This window comes from Peromyscus leucopus, chromosome 6 (assembly GCF_004664715.2).
Source record: "Peromyscus leucopus breed LL Stock chromosome 6, UCI_PerLeu_2.1, whole genome shotgun sequence".
Taxonomy (NCBI): domain Eukaryota; kingdom Metazoa; phylum Chordata; class Mammalia; order Rodentia; family Cricetidae; genus Peromyscus; species Peromyscus leucopus.
This window is the reverse complement of record NC_051068.1, coordinates 11,563,014-11,590,899: the sequence shown is the minus strand read 5'-3', so window position 1 is coordinate 11,590,899 and position 27,886 is coordinate 11,563,014. Positions and strand designations below refer to the sequence as shown.

The 27,886-nt window shown below is 40.1% G+C and overlaps 1 protein-coding gene across 1 annotated transcript in view; it reads left to right on the top strand.

The window, feature by feature from the left end:
• Positions 1 to 27,886, top strand: part of LOC114695330 (EGF-like and EMI domain-containing protein 1) — a 695,481-nt gene that overhangs the window by 45,933 nt on the left and 621,662 nt on the right. Inside the window, 3 exon segments of the mRNA XM_037206530.1 lie at positions 22,584 to 22,718; positions 25,497 to 25,606; positions 27,120 to 27,224. Coding sequence (XP_037062425.1) covers positions 22,584 to 22,718; positions 25,497 to 25,606; positions 27,120 to 27,224 — 350 coding nt within the window.

Here is a 27,886-nt window from a genome sequence, read left to right as displayed (position 1 = left end):
AACCTCACCAGCTCTGGTTCCAGTTTGCTATTAACGGGTTTCTCCTTCAGGGGTTCCCAACGATGTTAACACATCTCCATGTGTTGTCACCTTCTGATCGATCTAGTCATCAGAGGGATATTAAATAAATTTCCAGCAAGCTATCCCTGCTCCCGTGTTATTCGCTGAGTTTCCTTACGCCCACGAATGGCTGTGCAGAGGCTTTGAAGCCTTTCTGTATTTCAAAAACATTTGTTCAGTGAATGAATAGGATGACTTTCTAACTAACTGAACCCCAGCTTTCAGATACAGCCTTTCCAGATGCAGTGGAGCCTGCAAATGGCTTAGAGTTGTATTTGCCTTGATAATATCTTAAGCATATGACTCAAGCTTCAGATTTCAGACCTGGGAGTTATGGACTAGAATTCTTAAGAGGTACTGACCCACTGATTCCCTTTTGTTTAAGGCCCTATTGACTCCACAAGAGGCCATAGGACTATATTCCCGGGCGACAGCTTCTGAAACTCTCCAAAGATTCCAGAACGGGCTGATTGTTCTGCACTGCTCTTAATGGCGCAGGGATAAATACCGGTATCTTTTGTGCCATCTGTTTTCTACTTTCCAGATCTATTTTTATCTCATGCTTCTATTCGTTTAAAAGTTCTATTTATAAAAAAAAGTATATATAGTTGATGATATGAGGGGCTGTTTTTGCATCTTGTGTTTCATGAGAGAAATTATTTGATCATTTTGGAGGACATAATGATTTGTGAAATTTGAAAAGCAAAAGCAGAGAGGACGAAAGTAGTGGAGTATTCATTTGTAAATGAGAGGTGGCTCGCAGCTCCTTTCAAAGCCTGTGATGCCCTCCTGTGGTAGGACAGCCCCACCCCCACCCCCGCGCCCCAGGGTAGTACCTTCGGATTCTCACTGTGTAAACACTCACATCGCAAGGGATACTGTCTATAGGCAGGTAGTAGTGATTTTTCCCATGGGGGAAAAGTAGGAAGACATCTTCCCCCTATTTCTACTCTTTTGGGGCTCAATTCTCTAATTAAAACTGGTGTTTTGGAAAGAGAGAACATGAATTCAGACTACAGTAATAAATTATATCCTTGCCTCAGATGGAATTAAAATGACTACAGACTTGAAATTTCCCTGCCTCTGAAAACTTAATTTGATATTTTCTGTTACACACCAAGAACTGATTTGCAGAGGCACAGACTGTAAGATTAATTGAGGCAGCCATCTCTTCTGGCGCATCTAATCTTACATCTAATTATCTGATCATCTGAATCGCAAATACAGTAGTTAAAGGGGATCGTTGAAAGGGCAGTCTTAAAATGTAAATACTAAAAGGAAGCTTTACAATTTTCAGCCACAGACATGCAGACTTGAAGTAGCCCTTATGTTATTCATGGCCCTGGGTTAGAAGGTCATATGCAAATGTGGCTGCGTTGTTCCATGACTTATAAAATGTGAAGGAGCTTCTGAAGTCAGTACTGGGCTTGTTTTGACAATTAACCCCCATTAGTATTCCAGACCACATAAAGCAAAACTCTTAAAAGGCTCTCTTTTCATGAATGTACTGTCAAATTGACTTCATCATTTAAATGGGACTGTAGACACAGTAAATGATGAGTTGATATTTATACAAAGCATAGCCTTAATTAAAATATTATGAGCAATTAAACCGAGTGTTCACTGAATTATTGTACATTTATATGTAGCAGAGTAAAAACATTGCATAGGATTGTTAAGCTTTTTGTATGAATCTAATTAACTTTGACAGGCTTTGGGCTTTTTTCCCTCTTATTTTTAGAAGTGCTGCAGATAAATGTACTTGCATCTGGAAAACTTCAAACAGTTTTGATCAGCATTTCAGGTCTAATGTAAAATGTGTGTATTGAGACACTGTCTTAAATAAGGCATTGATAGACAAGTGGTGTATTGCTCCTTATAGTGGGAGCAGATGTGACTCAGAGATCAGCTGCTGGCTGGAACCTCAGCGAATGCTTTTTGTTTTAGTCACAATTCAATGTCAGGTCTGGTGGTCATTGTCTGTGAACCCTGTCTTTATATATGTGGCTCTGAATAAAGGTGGGGTGTGAACAAGGAAGTTCACACTACTGATTCCCCGAAAGGCAAGTAGGAAGGTTCTATTTCTCCTCTTCATACTCTGTAGCCTTTAGAGAACGGAGACATCAGGAGCAAACACCAGGTTTCCACACAATCCCAAAGGCTCCCTGTTTCAGACTATTTCAATGTTCCTTCCAAAACTTATGCCGAAATTTAATCTCCATTGGAATATTATTAAAAGGCAGGATCATTTAGAGTGATTCAATGTTCAGGGTACAGTCTTAAGTAACCAATGAATTCCTAGTTAGTGGGCGTGGTTAGAGATGGAGGGAGAGGTTCCTGATAAAAAGAACGAGGAGTGAATCTAACTTTTTTAGATTTTGGTTTTTTTCTTTCTCCTTCCCTCCCTCCCCCGTGTGTGTGTGTGTGTGTGTGTGTGTGTGTGTGTGTGTGTGTGTGTGTATTTGTGCACTTGTTCATCCTCTAATGACTTATAAGTTGTCTCAGAAGTACTTACCAGCTACCAGCACCACGCTCTTAGAATTTCTAGACTCTAGAACTGAATGTGAGCCAAGCAAGCTTCAGTTGTTTAGATGTCACATTCTTTCACAGCAGCAGTAAACAAACTATCACACACACACACACACACACACACACACACACACACACACACACGAAAGGATGAATTGCTGAGAAAAGCGAGGTCAGACATTGAAGGTGCTGGGATTTCTGTTCCTACTACTGATCTCCCAAATCCCACCGAGGAAGCCATGAGAGAAAGCTGGGAATTTCCCCTTCTAATGTCTCCAAGGCACACATATAACAACAGTGACAAGAAACACCACGGATGGAATTTATTTAGCTTAGTTCAATTATTTGAGCTGCACATTTTTTTTTATGTAATCCTTTTCTCAATTCTTTGAAGTAGACACTATGTTGGAGGCTGCAGAGATGGCTCAGTGGTGAAGAGATGCTCACTGCTCTTGCAGAAGACTTGAATTCAGTTCCTAGCACCCATGCTGGGTAGCTCACAGTAGTCTTTATTGCAGCTCCAGGAGATCTGACACCCCTTTCTCACCGCGATGGACACCTGCACTTAGGTGTACATACCAACACACAGACATATGCACATACACATAGTTAAAATATAAAATAAGTCATTTTTAAAGATATACATTGAATCTACTGGTAAAGAGACTGAAATATAGCATATGTGTGGCAATTCTCAGACACGGGTCTAAAAAGAATTAATATTGTTAAAATGTAAGATAGACAGTCAATTGACATTGATGATTAAGTTAGATAAAATTAAATCAGAAAAGACAATACACTTGTATATATGAGTGTACACACAATTGTGATTGGGGGCAGAATTTGCTCCTTATCTGAGGTTTGACTTCCCATGACTTCAGTTATTCACAATCACACTAAAGAGCATACATATGAAACAGAAAATTCCCAAACTAAGCATTTGGTATGTTTCTAAACTGCTGCATTTGGAAGTTGGTGAAGGAACTGTTCACCCTTCCATTCCATCCGTGTTGGAAGTAAACCCCACCCTCGTCTAGTCCACCCACAGTCCACTTTCTGCCTCCCTGTGTGTCTGCTTCAGGGTTGCAGAGGTGCTGAGGGCTAAGCAGCCTGGCATTGCATCAGATGCTTAGCCATTCACCTCTCCCCATCTCAGTTGGTAGGGATGACACAGTCTCTCATCACTGCAAGAAGGAAAGGTGAGGTCAGTACAAAATGCTACACCATATATACTGAGAGATACCACATCTGTCTTCACTTAATTTATTATAATACATTACTATAGTTATTTTAACATTTATTATCATTTGTTAGTATCTTACTGTACATACTTTAAAAATTAAACTTTGTAACAGATATGTGTATAAAAGAAAAAAATACTACAGGTAGAATTTGATTTTACCTACAGCTTGACATCTCACTGGGGGTTTTGAAGCATACCCCACTTGGATAAATGGCATGTGTATGTATGTAGATGTAGATGGGCAGAGCCATCTTTGGATCCAGCAGATGGCTGACAGTGGTAATTTTAAGGTCAATGAGCAAGGAAAAGGACATTGTATAAAAGCATGCATAGAACTTAGTAGTTTTTAATAATTGTTTAAATTTCCCATTCAGACGTTGCTCTTCCTGTTACAACTTTACAGCTGCTAAACCAACCACCTGAAAAGGAAAACAAACCAAGTGACGCAGCTCTGACATCAGCTAGTGCTGCCTGCTCCTGAATTTGTACTTTCACGATGTCTTTGGAAACATTGATTCCTGGTTAAAAACCTCAAGAGAAAGTGTGTTGAATCTCTTGATCCCCCCTTTGCTGGATGTGGTCCTTTTGGTGGTTCCAGATGGAAATACCGGGTAGTCCATGTAGTCGTTGGGGTGCAGATCTGTGGCAGGTTTGTATCCCTCTCTGCCTTTGACTGTGCCTGGCTGCCGCAGCAAGCAGACAGGAGCAGCAGGACATGGGGCCCTGCACTGTGAGAGCTCCAGTGTGGGCCCTGGGAATCAGGATCACCAGCTCTGGAAGCGTTTTAGCTCTGGAGTAGCCTAGAAAGCCAGGCTTGCTTAGCCTTGGTAGCAGCTGGCAATGCAGCTGTGTTAGAATTATGCATATCCCGACAGCAGTGTCCGTACAGTTCTGAGGACTGGAGTACCCAGGACCCTTGGCTGAAAGTCGTGGCAGCTCCCTGTCACTCCTCGGCAGACCCGTCCCACAGTTCCTCTGGCTCTTCATTGCCCTCTGTCCTTCCACCTCAGCTCTCCAGCTTGTCTGCCTCCCCTGGCCCCTTTGTTTCCGCTCTGGCTGCTTGCCCGAACCTTGAGCTGTCTCTTTTTAGTCTTCAGCAGCCGGCTGCCTTGTTGCATTTGTACATTGCTCTGCTTGCTCAGCCGACACTGTGGCTGCTTCTCTGTTGGTCAGTCCGTCCTATTAAACACAGGCAAGAAAAGATCATGTGAAGGAAGCTTTTTAAAGTTATTTTTTTTTCTCGAGACAGGGTTTCTCTGTGAAGTTTTGGTGCCTGTCCTGGATCTCACTCTGTAGACCAGGCTGGCCTCGAACTCTCAGAGATGCACCTGCCTCTGCCTCCCGAGTGCTGGGATTAAAGGCATGCATCACCACTGCCTGGCAAAATTAAAATTCTTATATATATTTATTTGGTCCATATATGTGTACACATGTGCCAAGACACAGTTGTGGAGTTCAGAGTACCACTTGTGGGAGTCAGTTCTCTCCTACCATGTGAGTTCTGGGAATCAAACTCAGGTTATCAGGCTTGATGGCAAATGCCTTAACCTGATCAGCCATCTCAATTACCCGAGGACCCCATTCCCCCTTTCTTTGGGCCTAATGTTTTGAAACCAGAGGAGGTGGCACAGAAGCATGTCTGCCAGCAGATCCACTCTGTATACCTGAACAGTCTTTGTCACAGGTTGGTGTTTACACCCATCACAGCAGTCCCTCTGCTAAATCACCGGAGAAGTGCTCCTCCTCTGACCTCAGTGGAATTAGCGGCAATGTCATTTAGAGTTTGTCAAAGCTTGTTGTAGCAAAGGGGCTGATAAAAATTGAAGTAGCTTTGACCGAGGCTGCATCTCCAGGAGCCTGAGCAATAAGCTGTGTTTCTCCTGGTTTTCTAAGTCCTCGTGGAGCACTCAGAGTAGCTGGTGCTGGCTTAGGGTGGGCTGACTGGCTCTTCTTTTGCATGGGGGCAAAATGGGCAGCAAGGGAGAGTCCAGATGCTGTTAATTAAGGACTCAAATTACCCAGTCCCCAATATATTGATTATTTACAGTAAAAGGCACATTAGGAATGGCTATTATAGGAATTTGTAAAAACTTACCAGAAACACTAATAGTAATTTTTGGCAGATCTCAACAGAGCTAACACCTGCCCAGTTTCCTAGGGAAGGTGAATCCCCTCATCTCTCTCATGTTTGCCGCTTTGAAAATCTTAGTTATACATAGTTGAGGAACCATCAGAATTCATTTTCTATAAATCCAAACTAATTGGTACGTACTGAGTACCTACGATGTATCAGTGGCACTGTGCGGACCATGAGAAGTTCCAGAGATGAACAAAACACTGGACTTATATCTTTAGATAAGAACAGGATTATAGACAGAAAGGCTTATTCCAAGAAGCTGACACATGGAGCCCTTATGCTGCAGCAGGAGAAGAAACAATGTTGTGTGTACCTTTAAAGGAAGGAATACTTTCTTTACATAGTGATTTATACAGCCCAGGATGGTTGGATATGACGAAGATGCTAAGGTGTGATCTCTGTCCTTGAAGAACATGTACTGGGGGAAAGAGAATGCGGAAACACAGGAGAATAACCGAGGACAGGAAATCTGGGAAGAGTGTACAATTGGATGCTGGGATACAGGCTGGGCTGTAAGTGAAGCAGAAAAGGAGGTAATCACTCTGGGCAACAAACACAGAACATTTCATAAGGAAAAAGAAACCACACTTCTGGGTTTTTTCTTTGTTTTAGCAGTCACAGGGAAAAAAAGCAGCACCAGGAACTGTATCCAGTGATTGCCCTTTGAGTGGCATCTCTTTTCATTCTTTGACCCTCATTAAAAAATAAAGAACAGATGCACATTTGATCTGATGAATTTAATATGTGTGTGTGTGTGTGTGTGTGTGTGTGTGTGTGTGTGTGTGTTTGTGCGCGCACACACACAGTTTGGGGTGATGAATCTCTCCCTTTCTGTTTCTCTGTTCCCTCTCTGTGTCTAGCCTTTCTTTCTTGCTGTTTTTTTTTTTTCTATTCTTTTAGACATAGTTTTAAGATAGTGGGCACAAAATCAGGACATTTCCCTGTAAGGGGAATTAAACACGGTTTCTGGATCCCTCGGAGGGCATCAGCTCATATTTACATATGGAAAGCACTACTGACCACATTATTAATGCCCACTGTGTGTAAGCATTGCATCTCGGATTGAAAGGTATCCTGGCAGCTGGAAGCCAAGGAATACCATAAAGTCACACCACACAACAAACCTCACTCAAGAGATTTATTGGGAGGGAAGAAACCAGGAAGGTGGCTGCCTCTGCTAGAGCAAGAATCAGCAGCAAACTGAACAGGATAGAAGGCTTCTTGGGAAGGGGGTGGAACTTTCCAGGGTGGAGATTGGTGGGATTTCATGTCCAGAGATTGGGCTTTTTGCTCTGCAGGGTCCAGCAGTTAGGGTAGTTAGAGTATTCTGTGGGTGGATCCTGGCAGTTAGAGGTCCTCAGGGGAGGGGCCTGGCCACTTGAGTGGCTGTAGGGGCTTACAGTGGTGTGCTCCTGGCAGCAAAAGTGCTGTGGAGATAGCTAGATTCTTTCCCAAAGCTTTAAGGATCCTATTGATGAGCATGGAAGAAAAATCCATACAGGATGGCACAGTAAAACAAAAACAAGAACAAAAATAAAAAACTAACAAACAACAAACAAACAAACAAAAAACCCACAAAAAACAATAGAATGAGGGTTTTGTATTTAAAAGAAGTTTGGTTTTCAGCAGCTAACTCCTGCCAGCATTTCAGTACTACAATGACGGGTCAGTACCTAGTATCTCTCACATTCTGAAAAAGAATAACACAGTGATGGGCATGCTCACTGAGGGCAAGCCATATTTGTTGTCCAATATCTGAAATGTTTGTTTACATTTTAGTTTCTTTTTTATTTTTATTTTTTAAAAAAATTCTATTAAGAGATTTTCTATTCATTTTACATACCAGCCTGTCCTCCTTCCTCCCATCCCCCATTCCCACCTCCTTCAAGACAAGGTCTCCCATGGGGAGTCAGCAGAGCCTGGTACATTCAGTTGAGGCAGGACCAAGCCCTTCCTTCCTGCACCGAGGCTGCGCACAAAGTGTCTCACCATAGCCACTAGGTTCCAAAAAGCCGGCTCATGCACTAGGGACAGGTCCTGACCCCACTGCCTGGGGGACCCCTATACAGTTCAAGCTGAACAACTGTCTTGCTTAAGCAGAGGACCTAATCCAGTCCCATGGTGGCTCCTCAGCTTATTGGTCCACAGTTCATGTGTTTCCACTACTTTGGCTAGTTGTCTTTGTACTTTTTCCAGTCATGGTCTTGGTATCCCTTGCTCATAGAATCCCTCTTCTCTCTGGTCAATTGGACTCCTGGAGCTCCACATGGGGCTTGGCTGTGGATCTCTGCATCTGCTTCCCATCAGTCACTAGATGAGGGTTCTATGATGACAGTTGGGGCATTCAGGCATTCGTTCACCAGAGTATGCCAGCTCAGGCACCCTCTCGACTATTTTCAGTAGTCTATGGTGGGAGTCATCCTTGTGGATTCCTGGGAACCTCCCTAATCCCATTGTGTCTTCATTTATCATGGTATCTCTTTCCTTGCTCTCCTACTCTGTTCCTGTTTCAGATTGACCCTCCAACTCCCCTAAGCTCTCATCCCCCCTGTCCCTTGCCCTCCATTACTCCCCTCATCCCCAGTTTGCTCATGTAGATCTCATCCATTTCTCCATCACTGGGCAATCCATGCGTCCTTCCTACGGTCCTTCTTACTAGCTAGCCTCCCTGGAGCTGTGGGTTGCAGTCTGGTTATCCTTTGCTTTATATCTAGTATCCACTTATGAGTGAGTACATGCCATGTTTGTCCTTCTGAGTCTGGGTTACCTCACTCAGGATATTTTCTAGTTTCATCCATTTGCCTGCAAATTTCATGATGTCATTGTTTTTTTCTGCTGAGTAATACTACATTGTGTATATGTACCACATTTTCTTTATCTATTTTTCAGTTGAGGGGCATCTAGGTTGTTTCCATGTTGTGGCTATTAAAAATAATGCTGCTATGAACATAGTTGAGCACGTGTCCTTGTGGTATGATTGAGCATTCCTTGGGCATATGCCCAAGAGTGGTATAGCTAGGTCTTGAGGAAGACTGATTCTCAATTTTCTGAGAAAGCACCATACTGATTTCCAAAGTGGCTTTACAAGTTTGCATTGCCACCAACAGTGGAGGAGTGTTCCCCTTGCTTCACATCCTCTCCAATATAAGCTGTCTTAAGTGTTTTTGATCATAGCCATTCTGACAGGTGTAAGATAGCATCTCAGAGTCCTTTTGATTTGCATTTCCCTGATGATTAAGGATGTTGAGCAACTCCTTAAATGTCTTTCGGCCATTGGAGTTTTCTGTTGAGAATTTTAGTTTCTTTAGTTACATTTTATTTTTTAATTTTTTGCATGCAGTGTAGGTGTGGGAGAGGGGGACATGCATGTTATGGCATACATGTGGACAGCTTGTGGAGTCAGTTCTTCATCCTACCATGTCTGTCCCAGAGGTCAGACTCAGGTTGGCAGGGGTCACAGCAGGTGCCTTTACCTGCCCAGCCATCTTGCTGACCCTAAGATGATTATTTTTTAACAGATATTCGAGGCTGAAGGACCCTTTCACAGGGGTCACATATCAGATGTCCTGCATATCAGATATTTACATTATGATTAATAACTGTAGCAAGATTACAGTTATGAAGTAGTAATGAAAATAATTTTATGGTGGCAGTCACCACAGCATTAGGAAGATTGAGGACCACAGCTCTTGGATATCACCTTCATTGCACATTTTGCTTTTAATAACTTTCAATAGATAAAACACTGCATGCTCAGTATAATGCATGTTTACTTACCTAAAGACCAAACTCAAGACTCAGCCTCTCCATGTATTTTCTAAAATGTTAATTTTCTCAATTGTGTAAGTAGGCACCCTCACTATGGGGAAATTTGTAAGATAAATTTGTAAGATTAAAAAAGAAGTATAACACACAAACAAAAAGAAGATCTGTAGTACTATAAGTAAAACAAATAAATCAAATAAACAATGCATAGACATTTGGTTGTGAGTTCTAGTCTCACATCTGTTTATGTGTATTTCATATTTTCTATGGCATTTCCCCTTGGATGCACTGGTATTTTTACTATGAGTCTGTGCATAATCTTTTTTTCTGCTTATCATCCTCCTGAGGTGGTTGTAAAGAAAAGACATTTATGAACCTGGCTGAACACCCTTTATAGCGATATCCTCATTGACTCTTGCTCCCTAAGAGTGAGGTAACTGGAGACAAGCAAGTTGGGGCATCCCTCTGTGCCCTGCCTGTGGTGCAGATCATGGGAGCTGGTGCTCAGTATGAAAACAGATCATCAGTGTAGACTCCTGTTGAAGATCTCAATTGGCTGACTAGATGCAGTCAGAAATACTAGGTGATTTGTTGTAGTTTGCATGTGCCCTCAGATTAGGGCTCAAGAAGAGCAAGAGTTTAGAACCTGATATGACCTGGAGTAGGAGGCCCAAAGGTAGGAGGCAGGAAATACAACAAGAGCATTTCTACATAGAGGATTTTACTTTCAATAATCTTGTATCTCTTCCTGTAACTGTTGGAGTATTAAGATGTGGTGGTTTGAATGTGAATAGCCCCACATGATCTTATGTTTGAATACTTGGTCCCCAGTTGGTGGAACTGTTTAGGAAGGATTAGGATGCCTGGCCTTTGTAGGAGGAGGTGCATCACTTGGGGTGGGCTTTGAAGTTTCAAAAGCCTATGCCAAATCCTGCCAAGCTCCTTTTCTGCTCCATGCTTGGGGACCAGATGTAAGCTCTTGGCTACTGCTCCAGCACCATGCCTGCCTACCTGCTCTCATGGTCCCTGCTGAGATGATCATGACTTAACCCTCTGAATCTGTAAGCAAGCCCCTAATTAAATACCTCAAAAACAAGTAAGTAGCGTTGGTCATGGTGTCTCTTCATAGCAATAGAAAAGTAACTAATACATAAAGTGACTGAATGCCTTTATGCCTGGACAGCATGGTGCCCAGAGTGTCTGTATAGGAAAAGGTTTGAATGGCAACTTGTGTGGGGAGACAAGATATTTATTTGGAAATGTTTGCTATGCATATCCATAGCAATATTTGGTATATTTATGTCACATATACCTATATATCATCTTTTTATGTAATCTATCAATCTATCACCTATCAATCATCTTTCTGTCATCTCTATATATCTATCAATCATAAATGTATCTATCCACTAATCTATCTAATTATTTATCAGCTGTAGAGAGAGAATTAAAGCCTCCCTTCCCAAAGTGTCCCTTGAAACATTTACTTATCATTTCTTTGGACCTCGAGAACTTCCGTTAATTGAGAAGAAGAAGCCCTGGGTCATTGTGTGAAGGAACGCCCTTATCATTTGAACTGACCAAAGATACCACACAATGTCCCTAGGCTCATGATATTCCTGGAAACATATGACATTTAAGGTTGGATGACTGACTTCAGTACTGATTTATTCAATGTCCATTTACTAAGCACCCTCTATACGTAGAGAATATTATATGTTGGATGCAAAACTCATAGAAATGACCCTGTTTCTAGTACATGCAATTACAATGACAGGTAAATTTATGGAGCACTTAGTGTAATTCTTGTAGGTGGTGTTATGGTCTTGCTGGTTGTCCAGTCATGGGAGTCAAATAGTGAGTATATCATAATGAATTAATGCTGGATGATTATATAGTATGTTTATCCAATTAACATAGCCTTTTATCCAAAGATGAACACTGCATATGGTTTCCATTATGTAGAACTTCTCATCTAGTATTTATGTTGAAAGCCGAACATATACATGTCTATATTTCACTTCTCCTGCTTTGGCTGATGGGACTTTTGAAACTGTGGTTTTGATTAACTCAGCATTTTATCTCATCTGTAATCCAGAAAACCAAAAGCCTCTTTCAGGTCTATTTTATTATTCCTCTTGTGGTTTTAAGGACAGGCTAAGGGGTTGTAGAAAGAGCCTCTGACATTCTGGGCAGGGATGGGTCTTGCTGAGCGATGGTTTTTAACTTCGGGGAATGGCTGGAACAAGAATTGGAGGACTTGTCACAATGCTCAGGGTCTCAGATCCTTGGCACTGTTTGAGAATTGTTCTTGACTTTGAGCTATGACTCATCACTGTCTCAGGAGCTGTGTCAGCTGCAGTAAGTACATGTTTCATGCTTTCAGATTTTTTGATAGCGTGTCTGCAAATGTAGACAAAATGAATCTGTCTTTTGCCCTTTTTAGAATAAAATAAAAAATTTAAATTTATGCAAACCAGCTCTTTTTCTTGGGTTCACTCACACCTCTTTGGTGCCACTGTCTTTTGTTTCTCTCTGCTCTATTTTGTCACTTGTTCTGTTTCTTTGTTCTCTGTAGTCTCTCTGCCATTTCCACGTTTTGATGACAAGGTTAAGATGGCGTGATCAGTTATGACCACTGGAGAAGATGTATACAAGCCAGTTTTCAGTAGATCTGCAGGGTGTGGTTTTCAAACTGCACCCACGTTAGAGTCACTTAGAGGCTGGTAAAGTCCTAGATCCCAAGACTCTAGAATTTCTCATCCTGTGCACTATAGGTTGGACACCAGATCTGCATGTCCAACAAGCTTTGAGAGACCTATTCAAGAAACTCCATGTCTCTTTTTAAAGAGACCATTTTAAATGTAAATTTGAAGAAAAATTCCTTATTTGGAATCCTGTGTTTCTGGGGGAGATTGCATTCTGCTCATTTTTCAAGTCTTTTCAAGAATGGACCTGACAGATTACTAATAACTTCCCCAAATAGTTTTTCAGAAGAAACGTTTATTATAAAATATCCATATAAACTGATTTATTCAATGTCCATTTACTAAGCACCCTCTATACGTAGAGAATACTATATGTTGGATGCAAAACTCATAGAAATGACCCTGTTTCTAGTACATGCAGTTACAACAACAGGTAAATTTTAGCCTTAGACCATTAGTCCTCAGCCTGGGGGTCATGACCCTGTGGAGGTCAAATGACCCTTTCACAGGAGTCGTCTATGACTATGGGAAAACACAGATATTTACATTATGATTCATAACTAGCAAAATTACACTTAAGAAGTAGCAGTGAAAATAATATTATGGTGAGGGGGTCATCACAACATGGTAACTGTATTAAAGGGTCACAGCTTTAGGAGGTAATGAGAACCACTGCTCTAGACTCTTCTACCTTAGGAAGGTGACCTCACATAGTAATTAAGGACAGTTAGAAGCCTTCTCTATTTTTCCCACCCCATGTCCCTTTATATAAGCATTACATTGTCATGGCATTAATTTAATTTTGATAAATAAAATGATGTTGAAAAGTAAGGGCATTTGTCTTTGAAGAAAGGATGAGACTGCTTAATCTGTACAAGAAAGATTTAATAGAAGGCATCCAGCTTCTGGGCAGGAAGTGTCTCGGACTCAGATTGGACAGCAGAAGTGGTATTAATTTGCTTGACTCTTTCATGTAAAGCTCATGTTAGTGATTCTTATAGATTCATGTGTGCAGATTGTGTCTTCCCTAGCTGGAGGCTTTTTTGCATCCTGCCCCATCCTGTGGCCACTTGTAAATAATTACTCAGAGGATTTAATATTAATTACAAACTGTTTGGCCTATTGCTCAGGCTTATTACTAACTAGATCCTACAACTTAAATTCACCCATTTCTACTAGTCTATATTTTGCCACATGGCTGTGGCATTACTGGTCTACTGGCATCTTGCTCCTTGAGCAGCTGGATGGCATCTGCACCTAACTCCGCCTTCTCCCTGTATTTCTACTTGGATTTATTGCCTGGCTCTTATCTTGCCTTGTCATAGCCCAAAGCAGCTTTATTTATTAACCAATAGGAGCAACACATATTCACAGCATACAGAAAGACATCCCACATCTGTCTCCTTTATAGAACAGTGTGTGATGAAATACCTTTGGGCCTGAGGAGTTGTCCAACATTTCCTCATATGTCAGGATAAATGACATCTGAGTTTTAAGCATTTTTATTTAAAAATTATTTTAAATTGACATATGATATTTATATATGTTTATTATATACAATGTGATGTTTGGAAATTTTTTGAAATGACTAAGTAGAAATAAGATCAGAATTATCATTTTTCAATTTTTTTTGTAGGAAGAAAAGTTATAATGGATTGCCTCAGTAATTTTGATGAAACCACTTTTACTATGTTGAACTAAATTCTTCTAGCCTAATTGAATTTTGTATCCTTTGATCAATATCTTATGTACTTTCCCAAGCCCTGACAGATGTCACTCTACTCTTTACTTCTGTGAGTTCAACTTTTTTGGTTCTATACTTAAGTGATATGTACGAAGTTTGTCTTTTTGTACCAGGCTAATCTTGAATAACACAATGTCTACCAAGTTCATGTTGTGACTAATGACAAGCTTCCCATCTTATCAAGGCTAAGTAATATTCTCTCTCTCTCTCTCTCTCTCTCTCTCTCTCTCTCTCTCTCTCTCTCTGTGTGTGTGCATACACATGTGTGTCTTGCATTCTCTTTATTCATCCATATGCCCAATCATGGCATCTGAGATGACTCTGTGTCTCAGCTATTGTGAGTAATGCTACAATCAAGCCAATACAGATGGCTTTTTAACTTGCTACTTCAGTACTTCTAGACATGAACCTAGACATGAGATTGCTGGGCATATCATCACTATATGTTTGCCTTCCTCTTTGTTTTTCATGGTAACTGTACTGCTTCCTTCCCTACCAACAGTGCAGAGAGGTTCTGGTAACTCCACTGGCCCATACTTCCTCTAACACTTCACTTTTACCTTTCATTTTATGATAATTACGATTATAATGAGTGTGAGATGACATCTCATTGAGGGTTTTTTTTTGTATTTCTCTGATGAATAGTGATAATTGATTTTTTTGTCTTCTTGTTGGCCATTTGTGTGTCTTTTTTTGGGAAAATGTCTAGTGAAATATATTGTTACTATTTTAATTAGGGTATTTGCTTTGCTGTATTTGGGTTGTTTTCATTCCTTAGTTTAGCTGTTGACCCCTCATCAAATGTGTGTTTGAGAATCTTCCCTTGTCCCATGAGTCATCCTTCCATCCCTGCTGGCCTTCCTGCTTATACAGAAGGTTTTGTGTTGATGTGTTATTGGTCCATCTTGTCTTCTGTTCTCTGTGCTTCTGTTTTCACATCCCCCACTCATTGCCCAGGTCAGTGCCTTGAAGCTGGCTTCTTAGCTTTGCTTCAAATGCTTCTCTATTTTTCATTACTATATTTATTTATTTATTGTGTGTACACATGTGCATGCATGTGTGTGTGTGGCAACGCACATCTGTAAGACAGAGAATAATTGGAGTTTGTTGGTTATCTTCTTACATCCTGTGGGTTCCAGGGATTAAACTTAGATCATCAGGTTTGACAGTGAGTGTTTTAAACCCTGAGTCATCTCAGAGACTCAGTTCTGTAATTTCAAGTTATAATGAAATCAGTCTTGGATTGATGTCTATATATGCTGTGAGATAAGATTTGAAAGATGTTTTTCTGTATGTGTATGTCTAGTTGTTTTAACACCATCTACTGGAGAAATCACCTTTTCCCTGTTCTCTGTTCTTAGTATCCCTGTAGAAAATAAACTGACTCTTAGCACTTGAATTTGTATCTGATCTCTTTATTCTGTTCTTTTGTTCTGTGTGTCTTTGATGAGTGTAGACCTGTTTGGTCACTGTAGTTCTGTAGTGTATCTTGAAGTCAGGTATTTTGATTCTTCTAGCTCTGCTGATTTTGCTCAACATTGCCTGAACTACTTTTGAATTTTGTTTATTTTTTGACTTTCTTTGGGTTCCATATGGATATTAGATTTTTTCCCACTTTGTAAAAAATGTCCCGTAGTTTTTATGGGGATTACATTGGAATATGCAAAGAGCTTTAGGTGGCATGCATAGTTGACCAGCATTGATTCTTCCACATCAAAAAGCATGGGTTGTCTTGCAGTCATATATGTCTTCTTTCTTTTATTCTTTTAATATTTTATAGTGTTTGATAAACAAATTTTCCTTTGAGCAAAGTAAATCTCAGGTTAGTGGGAGGCTTCTATAATCTGGAACATCGTCATAAAGAGTAAACACATGTCTTACACTACCAGTTTGTACAAGTTGTATTCTAATATGAAAATATCATTTAACCTCTCCTAGAACTGAGTGTTCTTTTATTATCTTCAAGGACAGTTTGCATTTGATTGTAGTATAGTTCCCTAATAGAAGTGCTGATACATCATACAAGATCAGAGAAATTTTGGAGAGAGAATTCATGAATTCTTCATCACAGTGTCTTCAAAGCATTTGATTTCTATTAAGTTTGAGCTAACTGATGCCACTGTTTATGACATGATGTTGAACATACATTGAGTTATGCTTTAGAAAAAAGAACACAGATAATATAAATCACTCTTCATAAAGAGCTTCTCAACATAGACAAAGGAGATGGGGAAGAGCCAGGGGGAAGCAGTCCAGGGAGAGTCAGTAGACAGATTCAACAGATGTGATGCAGCGATGGTTAGCTGGACTTCTGTAAATGACATGGCTCTGTCTTCTGTTTGAAGAAACAGGGCTGGGAAACAATGTGTACTGTAGAAATTTCACTAGTGAAGTCCTGGAAGCAGACAGATATTAACAGGGATTCAGGAGGTTGAATTGTGGATTAACTAGAAGGAGCTGGGCACAGGCTGAGTGGTTAGTATTGTCTAGACTGTGTGGTCAGGGTGAGATTCACATGGATCTTTGCTTGGTGGTGACCATATAAGTAAGGCAAATAGATTCTTACAGTTTCCCTTTAATTATGATCAATACAATGACTTAGATCTTCCCAGGAGCCCTGAAGAATGCATAATAAAATAGGATGATTGCAGAGGTAGTCAAAGCAATTTAAAGATATTCACAAATACTGAATTTATTTTCTATAAATGAGTTGATTTTGAATTGTAAGGTGATCATTTAAAAGGAAGGAGAAGTGCATTGTAAGCCCATTACATCCTGGATCAATGGGGACTACCCATTCCTTTTAAGTCTTCTATGCATCATTGCTAATAGATTGCCCAGGGAATACCAAATCTCATTTATAATGGTTATTTGAATATTCTATGTAAAAGCTAATCTTCTGCAGACTTGGTGAAATCATTGTAGATTAAAATAAGAAACAAAGATTTGCATTTATAAGAAATTAATGATGGTTCTGAAATTGAGGAACTATTTAGTTCTGGGAGAAATAAATACAAATTGTAACATCTATCTGATGGAGTTTTGTTTAGATTGCTTCTGGTGATAAACCATCTATAATAATATAGATCAGTCGCTGGTGTTTGCTATAAATTTGCAATGTTTAGCATAATTTTCATCTGCACTTCATACTAAAGTGACACCAAGAAATATGAGATTAATAGTTAGTTATTAAGTGAAAATGACTTTCTTGGCTGTAGTCATTTTTAGAAACAGTTACGTGTAATTCATTTAGGGAGCAGAGGAAATTAATTTGCAGCTGCGGAGAGATCCAGCTCATGACAACAAAGAAGAAAGTGTACACAGTAATAAACTTCAGAAACGCCAGGGTGCGTTCCTTCCTAAGCCGAGTTCCAGATACTCTGTTTTTTCAGGTGCTCTTGAGATCACTGTACTTTTTGTCTATTGACTCCAGAACATTCTGCTATCAGATCAGGAGACAGAAAAGGCAGTGCCTGTTCCCCAATTCTGTCACAATGTTGGAGAGCGCAGGCTTGCGCACACCTAAGGGGATCGAGGGTCAGATGCAGCAGCAGCAGTGTGGTGCCTTTTTATTAATTTTAATTAGTGTTTTCATTAGGAAGTGTCATTTTTAAGTTCTTCTTTTAAAGAAAATGACACGTTATCCACTTTCATCTGTTTCACTGCTTGGCAAACCAGTAGTGATGTAAAAATTAAATTTTCTAGATTGCTGTTTCTTTGAGAAATTTATCCTCAGGTTATTAATGAGATAAAAACCTACACTTAATATGTAGCTAAGCATGGATTATCTGCCAAGTACTGTTCTGAACCCTTTCTATGCACTGACTGATATGTTATCTTGATCACTGGATTCCTGGAAAGACAAAACAATACAGTCATTTATTTGGGTATAATCTATTGAACACCCTCTTTATATTGCCACAGAACTTGGAGTTGGAAATACTAATGTTTTAGAGTGGAGCAAAAAAATATACTTAAAAATTTGGAAATTCATGGAAGTGTTATTTTTAAAGAATGTATATGTAATTCTACTTTATAAGATATCTGTCAAAGCCAGATAAGATACTTTAAGAAATGATGACGACAACGATGACGACGACGATGACGACGACGATGATGATGATGATGATGATAGGCCAGAAACAATTGGAAATAAAGTTCGGCCTCTTGGTAGACCAGAGCAGGTATGGGAGGGCCAAGCAGCAGTGTACAGCGACTCCCTGAGAACTCACTGAGGTGTGAATGTGGAGCTAGGCAGAGGCAGTGTTGAGTAAACCAGTGAGTAATAGGAGGAGAATAATAATGTCTCAAAGCAATTTTTCATCATACAACAAACTGTCCTTTCTGTCTCTTTCCTTTTCCAAGGACCTTCTAAGATGGTGATGTTCAAAAGGCTGGCTCTTGGTTCTAGGTTGGGTACCAAGGATAACAGGTGGAGGGATGTCTATACCCATCAGACACTCATGCTATTGGTGAAAAGTCTCAATGTGCTGGTATACAACACAGGGTTATTTATTTATTTATTCATTTATTTATTTTTTCTAATCAATAAATTATGTCAAGTTGCTGCCCATGTTCCCATCATTACACATCATTTGCTAATTCTAAAGTCACTTTGCTATCTTAGTCCAGCTCAGTTTAAAACTCGTATATATACATGGATACAAATAAATCTTTTTTTGGCCTTATGTATTGCCTCAACATCTGGCTCCTCCTTTCTGCCATTACAAACTAGAACTGTAGTTCCAATAGCATCAAGCTCCCAGCAAGACAATAGAAATGTTGGTTGCCATCTGTGTTTCAGATATCCTTTTTTTTCTCCCATATTTTTTCTTAACATCTCTGGCTTTTGTGTTGGGAGAGGAAGGCAGAAGTAGCAAAGTGCCAGGGACCAGCCTCAGCAGTTTCGAGGGTCTCGAAGGGCAGGGGTGTCAGGCAGGTACAAGAAAAGGCTGGGACACAGGAGTTGGTGCAAGTTGGTTGTCAGATCTGGAGGTGTGTGTTTTCTCCACCTTCTTCTCTCAGTCTGACTCAACCCCAGTCTTTTATTGTAACAGTACAAGGAAATAATGAATGAGAAAATTCAACAGGTGATTGGTTTCTTTACAATAGTTTCAAAAGTTCTTTTTGTAAATCAGCAAAGTGTACCCCGTGTCCCTTGATTGCACACAGAAGTTCCCAGGCAGAAAGCAAAGCATACAAGCTTATTCTTTCACAGGTTAATAATTATCAGAACACCTGAGGTAATAACCCCAGAGGCCATCTACTTGCTGTTTCTCAGAAAGCACAGAAATACAAGCAATGGTTTAAAGTACTAGACTGCCAACTTCCTCTCAGCCAAAGTCCTTCTTCATCTCTCTGTAATTTGTCAAGTTGTCTTCTAACTAGTTCTGGACAACTCTTGTCTTTTATCCTATCTATGTGTCACTCCATCTACAGTTTTCTGCCCCCAGCCTTCTGGGTTTTCCCATGACCTGCAGAGCAGCTCTCACTCCTGCCACTGTCACATCTCAATATCATTTCTAATGTCATGGAAACCACCGCAGGAGAGAGAAAGAAAATCATAAAGAACAAATAGAGTAGGAGGACTACAAGAACTAGTAACAGTTGGATGGGTGAGAACATGACATTAAACTCTGCCCTCGGGACACAAGGGTTCTTTTCTCCCTGGCCCACAGGAGGAGGGGGATTGATGTCCTTGTCCTCATTCTCGGGTACCTCCAGCACAGATTCCACTGGCAACGCATCAGGCTTTTCATATGCTGTCTCCAGCAACAAAGGATGCTGGGATTCTGCCAGGGATGCAGGAGGTACCTTAGATTATCTTGTTTGCTTTGGTCTGAAGTTGGTGACTTGTATTTTAGATGGTAACAGGTGACCTTGGACAAGTGTGTGATTTAGTTAGAAATTAATACTGCCAGGCTCTTGCACACATGGGGGGGACCTTTCTTTTACCAATTTAAGTCTAACTGGACAACTGATATAGTTTCTAGAAGTTGGTTCTGTCTCATTTCTGCTTCAGCTTGAAGTATTATGGAGGGAGTTGCCCTCAGCCAGTCTCTGAGAAGGATTAGTGCGACTGCCTAATTATTATTATTTTTTGTTTGTTTTTGGTTTTACGAGACAGAGTTTCTCTGTATAGTTTTGGTGCCTGTCCTGGATCTCGCTCTGTAGACCAGGCTGGCCTTGAACTCACAGAGACCTGCCTGGCTCTGCTTCCTGAGTGATGGAATTAAAGGCACGCGGCACTACCGCCTGGCTTTTTATATGTTTTTGTTTGTTTGTGTTTTGGTATTGTTTTGTCCTTACTTATTTTTGAGGGCAGTTTATCTACACTGTTGGGTCGTTTGATGCTGGGCCCTTTACTGGCTAGTCCTCCGTCTGTGTTTCAGAGCATCACTTCCTGGTCAGTGCTATTCCTATGACAATGACATAGACCCGATACTGTGTTTTGTGGAGTGCTTCCTAAACAATCCATTATGTGTATAGGGACATAATAAGTGATTTTTGAATGAGTGGATTGGTGGCTAGATGGATGAAGAGGTTGTACATTGTAATTCAATGTGGGACTCTGTGTAATATATTACACTGTTGATAACTAAACAAAAGACCTTTGTGCTCATTCCATTTGAGCTACTTGGCTCATAAAAATCCATAAGACCAAATAAAATGTATTTGTATTTATGTATAAATATTAATATATTTGTGTCTCTATTTATATACACGGATACACACACACACACATGCACGCACACACACTTTTAGTCTCTATATTAGCTGATTCTTAAGAGCTATGATTTTCTTTAGGCTTGCTGCTCAATTCTTGATGATTTTATGAATGTGTATCTTAGGTGCAATTTTATACTTACTTTGTTATTTTTGTATTTATTTAAAGTATTAAAATGTGCTATGTAAACTTCATAAATGAAGTTCCACGTGATCTTTATAGCATCTAGGTGAGGTTGGCAATTACACGTCTAAGCAATCACCTTTTAGAAATGTCTGTGGATGTGAGAAATGGGCTGTAGAAAATCAGGTGGTGAAACTGAGAACCACAGAGAGCAGTGATAAAAGGAAGCTGCGGTCGGTGAGGGCGGTGTCATTGAGTTATGTGTGGGGCGTACATTTAGACATTTATTAATCAGTGTTAATTCTGTGTCCCTAGGCAAGTTCACAGAGATTTTTAGGAGCTGACTGCAGCAACTCAAGTAAAGTTCATTTTTTTTTTTTTTTTAACTTTCAGCTGGCTGTGAGTAAGGTCAACTAAGCCAGTGTATGGCTTGCAAATGACCTTGCAGGCATGAAAAGCATGAGCAGTTTACCTAGCTCGCTACTGTAATTAGTATTAATTGAAGACTGCACTGAGCTAGTAAATGGATCATCACCAAAAGCATTCTTAAAATCACAAAAGATTGTAAATAATATTGGCGCTTTGTGTAGGTTATCAGTGTATAGGTACATGATAAGTTTACCTATGAACCTGGATTAACTTTATTTAAGGCAAGAGTCATATAATGGAATAGTGTGACGTTCATTCTTCATTATCAACTTGACACACCTGGGAAAATGGAACCTCAAGTTGAGGAATTGCCTCAATCACACTGATTGCTAATTGATGGAGGAGGGCGGAGCTCACTGTAGGCTGGTGGTTCTGGGCTGTGCAGGAAGGTAGGCTGACCGGAAACAGGAAGTGAGCCAGTGTTCCACTTCCAGCTTCCAGGTTCCGGTCTTGGGTTCTTGCTCCAACTTCCCTCAGTTATGGACTACTCTTTAAGTCAAATAAACCCTTTCGTTCCCAAGTTGCTTTAGGTCATTGTTTTACCACAGAAGCAGGAAGCAAACTTGGACATGGAAGTTGAAAATTATTTGTATTTAAACAAGCATCATATTACATATGAAATCAAATTAAACATACAGATGGAAAATACTGCTTAGAAATGATTTGCAGGAAAGATTAAAGTTCTTTCATGAATTGGCTTGCTTTTTCTTCATGGGTATTGAGAATCCTGACATTCTGTTTCTTTCTAAATTTTGGCTCTCATAGAGTTCAGAACTTAATATGCAACTCAATTATCTTAACCATGTGGGAATATAACAACTTGCATATCTCTAAAATTTTCTTGATCTTCAAAATCTATTCTAGTTTTCATTTTTCCTGGCCTGAGATAGTATAAACTATTTTTTTTTTAACCTTAATTGACTCATAGTAATTGTACATTGTCATGGAACCTGGACTTTTCAAAACATTGCCTGTATTTTCACCTGTTAACTTTCTGTGTGTATTTCTCTAAGCCATTACAAATGTTTTATGGAAAATGGATGAGTTAACACCCATGCTTCATGGAGAAAAGCTGCTCACTTCTTCTTGTGTAACTGCTCCTTTCTCTTCTTGTGAAGGCCAAATGTTTGCAAAGAGGAGCAGCTGACGGTGATAGGCCTGTCACGCCCATGCACCCGAGCATTTGTAGACTCCGTCAAGTTCTGGAAACAAGGCTGTACAGGCCCACGGGGGTGTGTGGCTTATGAAAGAAGGTAAGGTGATGTCCTAACCCTGTAACTATTAGAACTCAAAACTAGACGCTTCATCAATTCCTAAATACTTTATCCTGTGAACTGTAGCAAATGGTTGGATAATTAAGTAAAGGGGCAAAGGTACACTTACAAAGAACAGTCACAATTACACGATTTCCTTCAGCAGTGGGATGGACACTTACTTTATGTTAGACCTCGCTTATGTATGAACTATTTTTGGTTATAGATACTAATTTTACCTCAGGATATGATACTCCATTGAAAGCTAAAGATCAGAAACATGACAGAAACAAGGGATATTGTGTTGGTTTGCTAAATTTAGCTCAACTTGATCCAGAGTTTCTGCAGCTATGAACCAGCATCTGACCTGGCCTTGTCACTCTGGGACACTTTGAAACACACAGACTCTTTAACTTTATTATGGACTTTGAATTAGGATCAACCCAGCAGGCTGTGGGGAGAGAGAAAAGCAAGTGTCCACAATACTTTCCAAAGGTCCAGGCTTCATGTAGACTTCATTTTTTTTTCAAAGTTCTAAAATAGTTTCACAAAACATCTAAGAGCCTCTTGTTGCTAATGTTTGCTAATGGGTTGGATTTTATGAAAATGAATCAAATGTGTCTAAATGTATGATAAATCTTAACAATAAAGATTTCATTTGTTTATTGTGTGGTTTTAGGTTAATGCATTCGTTAATACTACTGTCAGCAGTGAAAAGTTAGGGTGTTTATAAGTAACTAGCCTTGCCATTGCACAACTCTGGTAACAGTTATAACACAAGACTAAATAGTTTATAACTGTAAATACGGGCACCTACTATATGTGTATTTATCCTGTAGATAAGTACTCTTTGGGTGGTGCTATTTTAAATTAAGGATATTTAAATGACAGTTAAGTCAGAAAAATTTCCCTAATTATTATTTACTTTGTGGCCTTAAGTCAAATTCAATATTTCTCTGTACTTTAGTATGTAAAGTTGAAAAAAAATGGCATACATGGATAGCATGAAGAGTACTGAAAACATAGTTTACCCATGCAGCATAACGCTGATATCCTGAAGGTACTCAATACATGTGTTAATACAAACCAGTAGCAATGATATGCCAAAACATTAGGCAGGAGACATGCCTCTCTATATGCGTATGATTTAGTAATTAGAGGGATGTATATGTGTGTGTGTCTGTGTGTGTACACATGCTTGTAGTGTATATGATTTATTGATTAGAGGAGTGTGTGTGTAGATATGCTTGTAGTATATATGATTTATTGATTAGAGGAGTGTGTATGTGTGTGTGTGTGTGTGTGTGTGTGTGTGTGTTTGTGTGTGTGTGCATGCCCATGTGAGCATCCGCCCATCTGCACGCACATGCCATGGCACACACGTGGTGGTCAGAGGGTAGCCTCGGATGTTGGTTCTCACCTTCCATGTTGTTTGAGGCAAGGTCTCTCTTGTTCATGGCTGACTTAGCTGGCCAGTGATATTCTAGGAGTTCTCCTGTTTCTGCCTCCTATCTACTCCCTAGGAGTGCTGTGGTTATAGACACTGTACTACTGAGTCCATTCTTTATGTGTATTCTAGAGATTGAACTGGGGTCACTGGCTTAGAGGGGAAACCCTTACCAATTAAGAAATTTCTCCAGGCCTACATACTGTTTTTGAAAATGGTTTTTCATTTAAATTTTCTGTATTACCCCAATGTGGTTTAATATTTTGTAAATAGTGATTTGAGCCAAAGAAAATCCTCAGCTGTGTAGATGCTTAGAATTGGGAAAGACAAACATGAATATGTATCACAGGCCTCACATGTTTATCCTTAAGAGCTTGCTAGTTGAACAATTCTGTATGTGGCACTGATTTGGAGGGAGGCAATGTAAGAAAATAATTGGTGTCTTGCCAAACATAACCCCCCTTTTTTTGTTTGTATATACATCTAGTCATATCCTAATTGGGAAGATATGCACAGAAATACTAGGCTTTTTTTTCAAGATGTTGAATAATTAAATGCCATAAACAATGCTGAAGCCAATAAACTCTGTAGCAATAAAGAGCTGATGTGGAGAGACTTTGGAGGAAGTGGAAATAGAAATCGACCTTGAATAATGAAGGATTTGGGCTAGGACATGGGCAAGGTACATGAAGGGGAAAGAATGAGCTAGAACTTCAGGGATAAGGCATATATGGAACTTTGATTTGATAGAAAGGAAATCAGCATGATTTGAGATGTTTGGCCACAGTGAGCTGACAGTTCAACACTGTGGCAGACTGTTCCTCTCACACTGAGAGGCCTTTGGGACTGTCCCTACTGTAATTGCTTCATCCTAAAGGAACTTTTGACATTGCATTTACACTTTAAATAAAGATTTTATTCTTATTTTTAATTGTGTGTGTGTGTGTGTGTGTGTGTGTGTGTGTGTGTGTGTGTGCATGTGAATGCTGTGTCTTCAAAGGCCAGAGAGAGTGTCAGATCGCTGGAGCTGGAGTTACAGGCAGTTGTAAGCTGCTGGAAATTTTCTGCAGGAGCTGTCTCTCAGCCCACATATATCTTTCTTAAACTTCCTCAACCCACACCTAAACCTTATTTGATTGCATGTGTGATGTAGTAGTTATGCACGATATATGAAGTGTATAACCATAGCTATCCATCCCCTCTGTTGTTTATTTCCCAGTATATCTGGCAGGATTTGAACTGGAGGGAGACATTTTTTTATAATTGTGAAATGACAATTTTGTCATCAGAGGAATGATACATTTTCCTAATTCCTATCCTGTGTTCCATAGGACCCGCTACTACACTGTCTACAGGCAGGTGTATACCACAGAACACCAGACTGTCTTCAGGTGCTGCCCTGGTTGGAGCCGATGGGATGATGAACCAGGCTGTCTCTCCTGTAAGTTGTAATTCTTCCTGCCAAGTTCTGTTGTTAGGGAATGCTTTTGCTTCCATTTCAGTGTCTTAAGAAGCACCATAGATTCAGAGCTTTGCTTGAAACCAGTGCTTCTCAGCCTTCCTGATGCTGTGGCCCTTTAATACAGCTCCTCATGTGTGGTGACCCCAGCCATAAGATTACCTTCGTTACTACTTCATAACTGTCATTTTGCTAGTTATGAACTGTAATATAAGTATCTGTGTTTTCTGGTGGTCTTAGGTGACCCCTGTGAGGGGTTGTGACCCACAGGTTGAGAGCCACTGCTCAAGACTAATGACTCACACATAACGTGGGAAAATGCATATAAAAAGCCTTTCTGTTAAGCGTTTCGATGATAGGTTGCAGCTGAGGACCCATGAAAGCTGCTGTATGCTCTGTCTATGTGGAGGACAGTTGATTTAAAGGCACCAGGCTTTCCTTGACGTCCATCCCACTTCTCCGTTTGCCCCTTTCCTGCATCATCAAATTTGTAATCCACAGCTGATTCAAAAGTCCAGAGGGAAATCACTGTTCTAAATCTAGATGGGATTTCTCACCATGGGCTTGTCATGATTAATTGCAGAGCTCTGGAGGCAGCTTCCTATTTCAGATGAGGTCTGCACTCTGTTCACAAACCTCTGGCGATGGGATTCCAGAACCTTCAGAGTCTGGTGTTTGGCAACCCTCTCACCAGGCTGTGAGAGATGACTCCGTTTAGTGAGCCCCTTTTCCTGCATTATGTGCCTATGGCGACTGTGAAGTCCCTCAGAGTCTAATCAATGCAGCACCATAGCACAGCACACCTCTCCTGCCTCTGTGTACCTTAGGGAGTTTGCCAGCATCCTGCCTCCTTTCTGCTCTTGAAATATATTGGGGAAGTTTTGTTGTAGGCCTCCTACATTAAGCAGGTACAGTGTCAAGTGCTGTGGCAAGAGTGTGTTTACAGTCAGGCTACTGTGGCTGATTGGTTTAAGATCATGGAAAAGATCTGCCCACAATACCATCAGAACTATGTTATAAAGTCCAGGAAACTGACAGCTTTAAGTATTTATATTTATTGTTTAACAACTACCTGAGTTCTTTGCCTCTGGTTATATATTAGCATTTTGTTTGACTTTGTTGTTGTTGTAAAGACGCTTTGACCACACAGTCACTTTCTCCATGCATATTCTTTATGCCAATACTTCTTCCCTCTCGATGTGAATACAACTAATCTGGTGTCTTGTTAAAGGGTAGATTTGTATTAACTAGGTCTAGAGGGGTTCTCAGAATTTGTGTTTCTGCAAAGTTTACAGGAATGCTCTTACAGATAATTCTGTAAGGCTTCAAATAGTCAGCCATTGTCTAGCAATGGCAATTTTCAATAACCTTCCTGTAGAGGGGCCAGTGGAAATTTCTAGATCATGTTATATTACCTGCAAGATGCCTACTTACACTGATGATTTCCTTTCTTTCTCTCGACTCCACCTATCCTTCCTTTGAACATACCTTTTAGCTGTGTCTTCTCTGGGAACCCATTTCAGTGGAAGGCAGTGCTCAGATGGTGGTGATCATCGGTGCCTCTGCTCACAAGGGTTTCATGGACCCCACTGTCAATATGGTAAGTCACCAACAGGACCATTCTGTTACAATTTGGCACTGTCTGCCAGTTGTGTCCTGGTAGACTCATGGCGGGCTACCTCTCTGGGAATTGGTGAACACTGAAAATGAGTCACTAAGCAGAAATCCAGAACCATAGTGTAATAAATATCATAAAATATGCTTTGTGGTTTAGTTGTAAATCTTCACCGTAGAAGTTCAAAGGTCATTGCAAGAACAAGATGCTATACTTTGTAAAGAAACATCAGATGTTAAGTCTCTCAAGGAGGATGGCGTGAAACTACCGCTATGGTATGGTGTTCTGTGAGATCTCTGGGCTCCATAAATGAGCAGAATACAATCATCATGAATGTAATGTTAAGCAGTATTGACTAATCTTATACCTGTTATCTTAAAAAAAAAATCGCAAAACCTGGAAGTCAAGACTTGAGTGACTCTCAAAGCGTCAACACTCACTGGACATGTATATATAAGATTTTCATGTGTGAGGAGTTTTCAAATGACCAATGATTTATCCTTTACTGCAGAATGAAGCTTCACTTAAAGCAATTGGTATGTGTGCCTTCTTGTGTCTACTGCTTGGCTTCTTAAAAGTGCATCTGTGAAATTTCTGAGGTCCTGGCACTCATGTGTTTTTTTCTCTTCCACACTTGTGGTTAAGGA